General features: G+C 44.8%; 2 protein-coding genes across 2 annotated transcripts; one reads left to right on the top strand and one right to left on the bottom strand.

The window, feature by feature from the left end:
• On the top strand, nucleotides 1-4,766 carry LOC8024329 (regucalcin). The gene is made up of 5 exons (XM_029968761.4): nucleotides 1-157; nucleotides 1,065-1,259; nucleotides 1,640-1,852; nucleotides 3,770-3,916; nucleotides 4,573-4,766. Exons 1-5 carry the CDS (start codon nucleotides 1-3, stop codon nucleotides 4,764-4,766), a joined length of 906 nt encoding a protein of 301 aa, XP_029824621.4.
• A 1,665-nt stretch (nucleotides 4,767-6,431) lies between these two features.
• On the bottom strand, nucleotides 6,432-8,947 carry LOC8024330 (protein artichoke). Its single transcript, XM_002405220.5, has 3 exons — nucleotides 8,922-8,947; nucleotides 7,445-8,264; nucleotides 6,432-6,999 (listed from the first exon to the last, which is right to left on the bottom strand). Exons 2-3 carry the CDS (start codon nucleotides 8,259-8,261, stop codon nucleotides 6,854-6,856), a joined length of 963 nt encoding a protein of 320 aa, XP_002405264.4. The 5' UTR covers nucleotides 8,262-8,264; nucleotides 8,922-8,947; the 3' UTR covers nucleotides 6,432-6,853.
• Between the last annotated feature and the right edge of the window lie 4,557 nt (nucleotides 8,948-13,504).

Raw genomic sequence — 13,504 nt, 5'->3', positions numbered from 1 at the left:
ATGAAGATCAAGAAAGTTGGCAAGCGCCGGAGCACGTTGGGCGAAGCGCCCCACTGGGACGCCAGGACCGCCACCCTGATCTACGTCGACCGCACCAACTCGGACATTATTCGTTTCGACCCGGAAACTCAGGAGGAGGTTGAAGTCATCAATGTCGGTAATAAATATCTTCCTGTCCAGATAAATATACGAATTAGAGTCGGTTAGAAGCTAAAAAGACGCGCTGGGTGTGTCTAGCCAGCGAGCACTTATTTATGCTCACCATCCAGTGGGATTGCGATATTGCCCGATAATAACACCGAAAAAAGAATAACGCACCAAGAGCCAGCTTTATTGAGAGCCCTACGCTTTTTTTTAATTATTTATGTTAATGTTTTTGTGTGTTTTTTCTTTAGGAGTGGGGCGTTCCTTTTAGTTTCGTGTCGGTGACATAGGGAAATACCACACGTCTGCTGCTCGCAGAGTATACTCAAAGAGGAAAGCAGTGCGCTCTATCCACGATAGGAAGCCTCGGTGACCGACACTGTCCAAACACAGTTTTCGCAAAAACCCGAAGTCGCAAATCTGACACTGATAATGATCGCTTCACCTACTCGCCCCTTGCCCGCTGTTAGCTCAAAGACTACAAATTTAAGTCAAAGCGTCTCTTCTGGACTGATCCTATGCCAATATATTCTATTTGCGATACCGCAGTTTCACCGTATTTCTGAGGGAAAATCGACTACAAGCGTTGGTATTTGCTCAGCGAGCTTGCACCGCGACGGTATCGCTATTCCTCTCTCAGTATTCAAGGGCTCTCTTCAAATCTACCACAGTGGTGGAAAGTGATAAGCTGGGGTGCCAATTCCTAAGCGGTTCATCTTGATGCCCACCAATAAAAATGCGAAAAAAAAATATCGCCGAAGTCATGTTGGCACTAACAGTGGCGCGTACTGTACACACACACAAACACACACACATACACGCGCGCGCACACACACCAAATCGAGTTGCAGTTTTCCTAAAAAAAAAAAAAAGAAACGTAGCACCACACCTGTCTTATAATTAGAGCGATCTCGTTTCAGACGGGTTTGTTGGAAATGCCATTCCCTGCGCCCAAGACGGACGTCAAGTCGTGGCCTGCGTGAACACGGGCATCTACAAAGTGGACCTCGACAGCCGAGCCAAGACTCTACTCACTCAAGTGGACGATCGAAATGCGGCGGTCAAGTGTGCATTCAGCGACGGCAAGTGCGACGCCATGGGCCGCCTCTGGGCTGGTGAGTTCACTAATTCCCGGTCGCACCGCTTACATTTACACCATAACAAAAAAGTCCGTCGGCAGACAGTACCTGAGGCATGTTTCCTCTTTGAGTGACGTTTCTATGTCACATTGGTCATACAAGAACTGTCACCATCGAGGCACAAATACGTATGCATGAATCAGACATGGTTCCAACAAGCGTGAGGCGTATCAACATATACTTCTGTCATGTCTGCAGCGGCCATCTTATCTTTTGTATGATGCATGAACAGATGAATGCGTCTTTAAAGTGTGTAAATTTTATGATAACATTTAATGATTTGTCTCAACGCTTAGCGTTCCTGTTTATGTTTCCTGATCCTCCTCAAATCCGTTTGGTTTGCTCTCGATCTCAAGGTACAATGCCCAAGGAGAGAGGCACGAACGAGCCCTTCGGAAAGGTGTGCTCCTTGTACTGTTACTCCAAGGGAAAGGTTCGGTCAACGCTACCCCAAGTCTCGGCGTCCAGCGGCATCGCGTGGACAAGCGATGACAAGACAATGTATTTCAACGACTCCGTCCCCGGGAAGACGTACGCCTTCGACTACGATCTCAAGACAGGAACCATCCGTAAGATCAAACCTCTTTCGAATACTCTGCTTACGCTAGGTGGACAATTTATATATTGTCGTGCATGTGCGTCAGAGTACTCAGGGAGACATTGAGATCTTGGCGAATAAAGACGCTTAAAAAATGTATTGTATCTGAAAATTAAGTTTGCGAAGTGACACGCCGAGCATGGCGTAGATATGTGAATCGTGGCATGCTCAAAGTACAGGCTAAACTTAATTTGTTCTTTAAAAGTTTTAATCCATAGACCAGCCACCCGAACCTAAAGAGATGGCCGCAGCTCTTCTACGAGGTGTAACCAAGAAGTTCCCGGACTGATACTGTCGCGTAAAAAGAGAGGGCAGTATAGTGATGCGCGCGCAGCAGTCGAAGGGAGGGATCTTTTTGTCTCGTTATACCAAAAGGCGTCGCTCTGTGAACATTCGGAGCTGCGCTACACAAATTTTTCTGACCACGTGCACGGACACAGTGACAATTTCACTATAGACTGCAAACCAGGGCGAGGGCGAACATCCATTCTGCGTCAAACTCGACAAATATAAAACAAAGACCTTTGAAATGATTGAACAGGCATATTTCAAAAAGCAGTGAATTTTGCGAAGTGTTTTAAGTGGCACTCGCTACCTCGAACGGCAGAACATCATCCCTGGAAGACGAAGGGAGGTAGGGCGACCTTATCCGACCTCTCCTTGACTTCAGTCACGTTCTGCCATTCTTGAGGCGCGAGTGCCTCTCAGAACACCTCTCACACCTCACTGCCTTTTGACATAAGCCTTCTAAATCATTTCAAAGGTCTATGTCTTAGATTTGCCAAGTTTGACGGAAAAATTGATGTTCGCTCTCGCTAATGGTTTGCAGTCTATGGAGAGATCGTCAATATGATCGTGCATGTAATCAAACAAACTCATGCAACGCGGTTCCAAGCGTTCACAGAGCGATGCCCTTCGGCATAATGACGCATGAAAGTACCCACCTTCGACTGCTGCGCGCGCGTAACTGTGCTGCCCTCTCTATTTACGCTACAAAATCAATCACGGAACTTTTTGATCACACCTCGTATAGATAGCAGTGAATAGCGCTACAACTATTCAGTAAAAAATCATTCTCAAAGCCACATTAAAGTGTCGAAGAATGGTAACACATATAAAGAGTGCAAGCATGCCATTATTGGGGCCTTTTTGACATACGCAAGCGCTTACAAAACTTGTCTTTTGATCGACGTCTTGTATGCGAACGTTTCAAGTCTAATATCGCAAAAAAGTATTGTAACGATATATATAATAAACGACATCACGCTACAATTTGGCATGAACATGTAGTAACGCGGTAAACTCAAGCAGCAAACTATTACAAACATAACTTGCCCAAAACAAAGGTCGACGTTAATGTTTGTCCTGTTACGAAGTAGCCCTTGCAGGTTTGGTGTTTCAATAAAAAAAAAAGGCACAACAGACCATTGTTGCATTTAACTTCACTTTTCCTGAAAACCCAGTCACTTTACGCTCATACATCACATCCCGGACATGGTGGTCGCTGCGGACATGATGATAATATTCTCTACGGACACGCCTTAAGCATGTGCGAATCATATTTGCTTCAAGTTCATACACACGCATGCTTCGAGCATGTCTGCAGACAGTTTTTACATGCCCAATGTGACAGGACCACCATTCAAGAAGGAAACATGCATCAGACAGTGTCTTTCATCCGATGCATCCGCACTCGAGCGAACCCTTCTCCTCCTCGCAGTTTGGGAGAGAAGGACGCTCGGGGGATGTTCTTCCTTGCAGAAAACCGAGGTCGAACGACCGTCGCTTTTTGAAGTTCGATTCAAATCCGTGGGCGGAAGAAAACGATTACTATACTCTCAGCCCTTTTCTCGTATCAATCGCTCGGTATACGTAACCTTTCACGCAGAGAACCGGCAACTTCTGATAGACTTCAAGTCCACGTTCGGTTACTGCGACTGCGGCGTTCCGAACGGCATGACCTGTGACGTCAACGACAAGATCTGGATGACCTGCTTCGGCACCGGCACCGTGCTCCAGATAGATCCGGAAACAGGTACATTACTACGGGACTATTGATTGCGTCGTACTGTCGACCCAACGGGCCGGATAGATTAGTTTGCCTACTATAGTAGAAACGCTGTACTTGAGTTATTGATGTTCACGCTTCTCGGCTTCCTCATTTGATCTTCGGCGTTCTTGTCGGCTAATGCCCCGATCCCATAGGCTTCCTTGCGATAATTAGATGATCGAGAATAACACATCGTAGTTTTGTCACGGATATTCGGCTAGCTGTATTGTATGAACATTTTCTTTTCTCGACTACCTGAATGAGTAGCTTAAACTTGAAACATCCTTTGTCCCTGTAGTTGTACTGAGTTTTAAAGAGCTTAAAAAAATCTCGTAGTGGAAAAATTTAGATATAGCAGCGCGTATTCACGTTAGCGAATTGAATTCGTATTAACGAGAAATGGATGTATCACGCGAGGATGGTGCCAACTTGGTAATCGTGCCCGAGTTTGGCGCGGAACGTACTTCGACGCACTTATTGGTTCCGAGGCCGAGCCGAACGCGGTCGCAGCACTCGTGTCCAATCAGTGATTGAACTCGATCTCACTGTCGTCAGACGTCTGCCGCACGTGCTTAGATTTATATTCCAGGTGATGTTGGTAAAATGTGCGCCGCTGAACACATGGAATATTTGTCTTGCAGCCAAGATCCTCACGAGAATCAGCCTTCCCACCAAGTGCACAACTTCCTGCTGCTTCGGGGGCAAAGATTACGACGTCCTCTACGTCACGTCCGGGAGCTCCGATCCGGAAGTCACGGGACCCGACGACGGAATGTTGTATCAGATTACTGAGCTCGGAGCTAAAGGAAGCGCGCCTTTTGAGTTTATCGGGTGAAAATAAGGGAAACTACGACAACTAATACTTCATGTGAAGTTTCCAGAGTGGAGAAGATTTACGCAAGAATTAACCGACTTCTACCTGACATGGAGCGCAACTCACGTCATTTAGGCGACTGGGAGGACGCCGGTTGCCAAGAGGGCGCGAGCTGAGCTTCATTTCAAGTGGGAGTCAGTTTATTCTCGCGTACATCTTGAGAAGGCGTTCGTTGCCGTTCTTTTGGAGAGCAGGATGCTTTACTTCTCATCTATTACAGCACATATTTTTTGGCATGATATGTATGATGGACACATGAGGGTACTAGAAAGTGATTGCGAATACTGCATGGAACAGAAGCACAGCGTACAGAAACGTGGTTCCTTAGACAGACAGCACAACGACCAAGTGAAGCCACAACAGTCCAGGCAAAAATCACATGCAATCGTCTTAGTACAACCGTTACGTGATTTTACAAAGAAAAGAAATAAAAATAAAGCCACATTTTAAAAAGCCGACTGGGTGACTATATATTAATAAAGTGATCTACTACATACAACAGTCACTTGATCACAGTAAAGTTATTTCTTAGCAAAACGTCGGCTCTAGTACTTTCTGTAGTCTCTGACAATGTAAAGAACGCAAGGCCTGGCAAGTTTGTTGTATTAACCAGAAAGCGACTAGTCTGGTGTTCTAAACGATGCATGTTTGTTCTGTACGAACAAACGTACGGCAGGATTTACAGAATTCACGAAAGGTTATCCGTATTTTCATGTACCTTATCAGCACACCAGAATTTTCTTGCGTAATATTAATATGCACGAGTAAATTTTTGTGGATCTTTCATTAAATTGGCATTCAGTGACGGTAACACGACCAGCATGGTACAGTTTCGCTGAGCAGGCAACTTGCGTGAAGCACATAAAGCCGCTTACGAGTGTCTCGATTATTCGCACGTGCGTGTTCATTGCACTAATTTCTCGGACCAAAAAAAAAATATTTGTTAATCGAAAAATAGCTATACAAATTCAATTCTCGTGGATGCTTAATTAAATTGAAATTCAGTGACAGTAACACGACCAGCATGGTACAGTTTCGCTGGGCAGGCAACTGGCGTGAAACACATAAAGCCACACAGAATAGTTTTTCGATCATTCGGACGTGTGTATTCCTTGCACTAATTTCTCGGACAGGAAATCATTTGACAGTCGAGAAAAAGCTAGAAAAATAATCTGAAACAAGATCTCGACGAAAACAGTTACATTAAAAAAAAACACTGATGTGCAAAATTTCTGACAAACAAGAACATGACACGACTGAACCCTAAAATAGAAGGAAAATGAACACACGTAAAAATAGGAAAACACGCAGTTTCTTTTTTTTTTTTTATGTGTCTTCCTTTCAATTTTGTGTGTGTGTGTGTGTGATTTTGTTTTCTTTTTTTTTTTTTTTTGTCTTGGGTTCAGTCATGTCAAGTATTACCCAGCTCGTTTACGCGCTCACTTTTCTTTAACAAAAAACATGATTGTTCGACAGAAATAACAATGGAAAGGCAGTCGCTTTCTGACTTTCATTATTACAAAAGCTCGAGATATTGGTGTCGAGTTCTGTCCTAATTCCTCTCAACATATTAATATATATATATATATATTGCACACATACGGTTTGAGTGTTCACGCGGAAATCTATATGAGTTAATGCTTCGTTGCGAGGAACGTCTAGGTAATTAGCTAGTATACTTTAAATTAACAAATTACGCCGTCGTATTTTTGTTTTTCGCCTGTCACGCACTTGTGAGAGACAAGGCTTCAAATCAGTATAAGCCGACGTGCTAAAGTGGTATATTGCTCCATCCTACACGGATACAGCTGAGTGCTGTCTTCAATTCAAACGAAACGCAGCCCGAGGCAAGCCTTAACGGTCAGCGACACATGCCACCGGCACGTCAGAAAGCACAAGTCATTCGCGACGCGTGACGAATTCCCGCTCATGATATGCATGACGGCTCGCCGCACACCCGATTGCAGATAACCGAGACGAAGCCTCCACGGGAGGTCAGCGGATGTTTTTTTCTTTCCAGAGGAAGATGCAAGTCATCAACGTCACTCCTACGCGCACCCGAGGTCCCAGGAGGTCATGTGCTCGAGCGTCTTGTGGGTATCGGAACAGACGAATCCCTTGACGAAGCGTCGATAGTACGGTTGCATTTTGAGCAGCCATTCCATGGAGCTGCACGAACAGTTCATACGGTTGCCTGAAAGGATAACGAGCGTAAGAAAAATTTTTTTTTTTTTTTCGAATCAACTGTCTCGTGAAGGTTCTACAACTCAGAGGGGTAACGGTAGACTGCATTTGGCAACTATACGCAGCAGTACTCAATTATGCTCCTATGGTTGTAATAAAGGTATGTTGACAATGCACAATATAACACCGTAGTTGTAATAACCTGAAATCATCAACCGTCCTGGAACTAAAAAGCACACATATATAAATGACAAATGTGATCCTACACCTTTCCAGCGTTTTCCCCAGACAAAAGAAAAATGCTGAGTTACTAGGCCGTGAGCGCATGCACGGCGTCTGCAATTTCGCAAAAAACAGCTCTGCGCATGATCAGACTGGCTCCTAAGCGCGGTTAAGAAAGATGACAGCTCGCCTAAATGATAAAGATTCACCACGGAAACATCTGTTAATCTCACCTTCAAGGTCAATTGTGCCTTCCAGTTGGACTGCCATCCGAACAAGGAGCGGTCTGAAGTGTTTCTCGGGGAACGACTTCAACTTGTTACTCGACATGTTGAGCACCTTGAAGTTCTCGTTGTGGAAGGCATCGTCGGCGATCATCAACACCTGGTTGTTGGACATGTCCAGGACGAAATCGTTATTAGGCTTCACGTGCACCGCGAAGGCGTTGTTGTTGATGATCTTGAGCTTGTTGTTCCTCAGATTGAGTTCCCGGAGGAACGGCACGTAGTAAAACGCGTAGTTGCCGATGTACGATATCTTGTTGAAAGACAAGTCCACCTTCTTAAGGCTGGGATTGTATTTGAAGGCGTAGTCTGGTACGGCCTTGAGGTTATTGTACGACAGTTGAAGACTCTCGAGCTTCGGAAAGGTGGACACGTTCTGAAACGGGAAGCTCTTCAGCTCGCAGTGAATGATCTCAAGCCTCTTCAGCGAGTCTTTTGAAGGTTCCAGAGACCCGTGCTTGACTTCGGTGATGGTAGACTTCTTCACGAAGATGTACTCGAAGCGGAGCTGCCCAAACATGCCTGGTTCTAGCGCCATCACCTTGGCGTTGTACATGCTGAACTTGCCAAATTCCTTGGTGTGACTTTCCACGTTCTTGGCCACCTGCGCTACCTGTTGCGTCGAGATGAGGTTGTCGCAGGTGAGGACAGTGAAGCTGCTGGGACCGCTGCATTTGCACGGCATGGTGGTGCTGTCCGGGGGGCAGCATCTCGAGAAGGCGTTGCACATGGTGTAGAACATGGCGGCACTCAGGACTGGAACCATGATCTGCGAGCATTAATCAATGCTTGTCAGGTTCTTCAATACGGCAAATATTTTTTTTTTTTCATTATAAAGCTTGATAGACTTAGAAACAGTAGACCAAAGCTATATATCAAAAGAACAAAAAAAGTGATGGTAATGAATCTGTGCGAATTGTAAAAGAGATGTTAGTGAAAAGTTATGATTCTGAGCTTACAATTAGACATGAGTGTTTAGACGGCGTGAGGTTGGTCCAATTGGGTGATATTGCGACATTGTTTCCGCTGAGATGGTGAAGTACCACTGCCAAGATATCTCTAATATGAATCCCTCACTAGAGATACACGATCGCGCGGGCGCAAACGATAATGAACGAAGAGAAAAATAATTGATGTTAACACACCTTTTTCTTTCAAGTGCAGTGCACATAGTAAGTAGAGAGCGCGACAAAGTTAAGACGAACAAGCGATGGCCAAACTGTTTTCTGTTTCACTTGTAGTCATGTTGTGATAAGCTTTCTCATTTACGGCACCAACTGCAGTAAACTTTGATACTCGTCGACTTGTCTTGTCTGAGTAAAATTTAAAAAAAAGCATCGATGCCCAGTGAGCGCTAACTGCTTTCCGTCTACTTAATCTACCACGTCGTTCAACGGTGAAGCACCCGGATGTATGCAATACTCACGGTCTTCAGCCTGAGGCCCGCGATGTCCACAAAAGTCCGAGTGATGACCGCTGCAGCAGCGAGACGACTGTTGGGAGAACAAGATTCAAGAGCGTACATGGAACGCCGTCGACTTTTCGGAGTGGACACAGCCGCAGGGGCAGTACAAGTCCTGCAGCACGGTTCGTCCAGCTGGGAAAACAACATTTGAACGCCGACAGAATTCCATCGCTTTCCACCTGACCAAAAATAGAAGAAAACAAAAAAAGGAGGACAAAGATGGCGAGCCGATGTAGTATGCTCACCGGACCATAACTTAGCCCTCCCCCCCCCCCCCCCCCCCCCTGCACCCAAAAAACAAAAAAAGTAAAATATGACGCCTCCATAGGCGCGAATGAAACGTTGCTGAAGCGTTGGACAAAAAACGTTTTTCGCTTTTGTAACGCGGCGCGGGCGGAACTATCGACACTGCACAAAAGATATCGCATGTGCCTTTTTTTTTTCTCTTTTTTCTTTAAGTATAGAGGAAGCGAGTTTGTTGAGTGCGATCGCGTGAGGTGTGGTGGTAGACCTAAAAATGGGTAATCTCCCATAGATACCACGGTGAAGTTCTTCTATACCGTAGAAAGCAGTGGCGGCGTCCAGTGGCGTGCTGAAGTATAGCGACAATGCTGAACCGCTAAAAGGCTAAAAGGGGACATTAAACTTCTTTGTTCGCTTATGGTTATATATATATATATATATATATATATATATATATATATATATATATATATATATATATATATATATTTTTTTTTTTTTTTTTTTTTTTTTTTACTTGCAGCACGGAGTGTCTACTGCGCTTCTGTTTAAAAACGAAACAGTGCTAGCGGATCCTTTTTTCGTCCGATTTTACGAAGTGTGTCACACGCCACATTCCCTTCCATTACTGGGGTATCGTGACAGTTTTCGCGAGATCAGTGACCCATTTTGAGAAGGGTCAGTGACTTATCTAAAAGAGACAGAGGGTGAATGTGCTCATCGCGCCAAGTGGCTGAGGTTTGTTGTTTGTAGTGATCGCTTTTACGTATATTAAAGTGCGTTTCCACATTAATATGTATGTGGAGCTGCAACACCTAGACACAAAGGCTACAATTCTCGAGGAAGCACAAAGAATTGTGCTTCCTATAACTCTTTTAAAGGTTTTTATCTTTAGTCTATGGCAACGATACACGTTTATATGCAGGATATGAACCAAAAAAACTGAAATTATTAGGTATCATCATCCACTTTCAACTAGAATTAGCCTGATCAAAGCACTGTCCGCAGTACCTATATATATACAAATGGTATTTTGTAATTTTCCCAAATTCATCGAGAACAAACAAGTTTTTTTAGCTAATATACAGCTATCAAGTATCAGGAACATGCTATCAAAGCATTCATCTTAGTGTTTGATTTTTTATTTTTACCAGAGACTCAGTTGCTCACTGTTGACACTCTGTTTTTGACGGAAATCTCAGCTGCTTCTGTAACACAATGTAACCAAGTCGATAAAAACAGGAACCTACTATTCTTAGATCGGTCTTTAAGCCACCTGGCGGTTGGAGGAATCTCCTGACAACTTTTAATCGTAATCAAACTTACGGAAAAATGACAAGATTGTTGTAATAAGCTGAAAATAAATTAAAAAAAAAAAGCCACCAGTGCGAATTACCGTCCTTTCAGTAACTCGCAATGGCGAATTGTCGCAAAGAAGGTAATCAAAAACATCAAAATATTTAAGCATCTACCTGTTTTTTGTTGCATAACACTCGATTGAAGAGCCAATCACTGCTATCTATGTACGAAGAGATCTAGCTGAATGATAAGGCTGATGAAATTATTTGACCTACATAAAACCAGCCATGTAACACTGGCCATGACTTAATAATGAAACGTCGTCCTCAGTCACACATCACATACAAACATCTATACAATATAGTAGAAAAAGAATTAGGTTTCGTCATTCGTCCGCTTAATTACGCAGGCATATAGCAGTGATTGGCACTCCGAATGCCCTCCGGGGAAAGTGAACGCACGGGTATTTTTATAATATAACTTAAAGTTTCATAAAATATGCCATATCAGGCTAAAAAAAAAGCTAATCGAACGGCAAATGTACAAAACAGCATATATACCTTAGCCCCCAACACTCCAATTAAACGCAGTCTTACCTGACACAGTACAGCTGCTTGAAGAGCCGATTTGAACCAACTTCCAAGTACAGTTCCTTCGTTCCTGGCAGCGTGTGGTGGCAGGACTGACTCCAACTGTCGTCTGCTCCGCGGATCGCCTGTCACGAATGACTGGCGACGTCCTTCGCGTCCGCCGCCATATTGGAATGCCCTTGATTTTGTGTAAAGGACTGCGCGGGCTGCACGATGAGTTGCATTCAATCGGAACTGAATGGAAGATGCCCGCATACGATTAGCCCCCGCTAAATGAATGTAGCCGACCGGAGATCCTTGAAAACGAAAGGCACCACTACGACTAACGATTCACCGGACTCGTCCAGCGAAGCGAATCGGGCCGCTTGTTGTTGTTTTTTCTTTTGTTTTTTGAGGGTGACATGCGAGTGATTTACGTTGACACGTGGTACGTACATGAGAAAATTACGACATAGAACAGGAAATGATCCTTTGCTAATTTTCCGCCAGCCACCGTGCTTCTGCTATGAGGTCATCGCAGTGCAGCTTGGCTTAACGATGTCCGTCAAAATGTAGGTAAGTATCAAGCTCCGCACCAAGAAGCTGTGAGCATGATATCCAGTTGATGACAGTTTTCCGTCTCTTTATTGTCAAAAAAATAACTGGGAGGAAGTGATATATTTTTGTAGGTTAACATTTTGTCTGATTCACACTAATAGTCATTCGAAACAATATCTCGCAGGCCTTGAGGTTTTAGAGGTTTCAGTTCTAAGGCCATAGAGATGGGGAAACTTCTCGCAGTACGTGGACGAATGCCGATCTGGCGCTGCGGTGTCCACAGCTCCAGAAGAATTGACGCCATCTAGGTGTAAAGATGGGGAGGAGAAAGCGGAACAACTTTTTCGGAATATCCAAGCTTTACTCTTCCCGGCACGCTGTTTATTATCTGTAAATTCAAAATACCTACCAAGAAAACGACAAATTAAGGTTATGCCAAAAGAAATATTAAAATTTTCCCGCGTTCTTTAGTGGTGTGACATCATACGTTTTAATAACTTGCAAGTCAAGCAGGCAGTTTAGAAAACAGAATATATTGCGTGTTCTTTTTTGCTCTGCAAACACAGAAGACTGCAGCCACATATCCTGGTGGCTGTCGACTTAAGGAAAGCTTTTGACACAGTCACCCACGAGGCCATACTCGACAGCCTCCGGGAAGCATATCCAGGAGGACGTCTGCTCAACTTCGTTAAGAGCTTCCTTCATCAACGCACATTTGAGATCCAGACAGGAACGTCGAACCCCCGCAAATGCAGCAATGAAGTAGGGGCACCTCAAGGCTCAATAATCTCACCGATGCTCTTTAACATTGTTATAAGATCCATAGCGATGGCCAAAAGGAATCTACTATACACTTTACGTTCTATGCGGACGATATCACACTGTGGTCAGAAAGTGGTGCTTTTAAAAGTACAGAGTTGGCCTGTGATGAGCTCCAGAACGCGCTCCTCATCATTGAAAAAGCTATAGCACCAACAGGTATGCAAATATCGCCAAAGAAAGCACAATTTCTCCTCATCGGAGGCTCTCCCGCAGAACGAGCCAAGGTGTCAGTCACGTTACAAGACAGGACACTCTCCCAACCTAATAAAGGCTGGATTCGCATACTCGGGGTGCCCATCAGCACCAAAGGAGGAGCAGAAGCATGGCTCAATCAACTTACCCCGACATGGAAGAAGCTCTTGCATCTAATTAGGCGCATCATCCAACAAGTTTGGAGGAGCAACGCAGGACATTACCCGTGTGCTCGTACAAGCCGTCCTGGTCTCACGCGCGTGCTACGGGGCTATTCGCTACCAGCTCACTCGAGTACGACTACAGAATTTTAAAGCCTCTATAGACAAGCCTTGCGGGTCATTACAGGCCTCCCACATCACACGCGCACAGAAGAACTCTACAGGTACTGTCAACTCCCAGCACTACAGTACGTTACCTCAACAAGAGACCAATGATCAAGCACGGCAGCTCCACACCCCACATGGTCAACGTCTCCTGGAAGATGAGGACTGTACGTTCCACGCTACAACATTCGATCCCATGGTACCCCCGTGGGAAGACATACTCGTGACCACTACGAAGCCTGTACCTGTGAAAGTAACCACCCCTGAACACACTCACCTAAGGGACATGCACGCACAAGTGCCCAGAGGACAAGCAGATCTACGTGGACGGAGCAAGACAGGATGGCAGCAACCTCCTGGCCATAGCTGCCACGGACATGTTCAGCATGACACGCACCCAGTGCCTCTCCCCAAGGGACAACATTTCTCCGATGGAGGTAGAGTTGCAGGCCATCCTTCTGGGAATATAAGGACACTGATGGAATCAACATCCCACGCGGTGACCAAAGCAACCATTTTCACGGACAGCGTAGAG

Source organism: Ixodes scapularis, unplaced genomic scaffold, assembly GCF_016920785.2.
Source record: "Ixodes scapularis isolate PalLabHiFi unplaced genomic scaffold, ASM1692078v2 PGA_scaffold8__174_contigs__length_109621045, whole genome shotgun sequence".
Taxonomy (NCBI): Eukaryota; Metazoa; Arthropoda; class Arachnida; order Ixodida; family Ixodidae; genus Ixodes; species Ixodes scapularis.
Note: the sequence above shows the minus strand (reverse complement) of the source record. Positions and strands in the feature narration are given on the sequence as shown.

What these genes read in the sequence shown, in the direction of transcription:
- LOC8024329 (XM_029968761.4), top strand. Translation starts at nt 1, where the DNA reads ATGAAGATCAAGAAAGTTGGCAAGCGCCGGAGCACGTTGGGCGAAGCG. An exon ending in GGTTGAAGTCATCAATGTCG is followed by an intron (nt 158 to 1,064) that starts GTAATAAATATC and finishes ATCTCGTTTCAG; the next exon opens with ACGGGTTTGTTGGAAATGCC. An exon ending in TCTCAAGACAGGAACCATCC is followed by an intron (nt 1,853 to 3,769) that starts GTAAGATCAAAC and finishes CCTTTCACGCAG; the next exon opens with AGAACCGGCAACTTCTGATA.
- LOC8024330 (XM_002405220.5), bottom strand. Translation starts at nt 8,261, where the DNA reads ATGGTTCCAGTCCTGAGTGCCGCCATGTTCTACACCATGTGCAACGCC. An exon ending in AGGCACAATTGACCTTGAAG is followed by an intron (nt 7,000 to 7,444) that starts GTGAGATTAACA and finishes TTATCCTTTCAG; the next exon opens with GCAACCGTATGAACTGTTCG.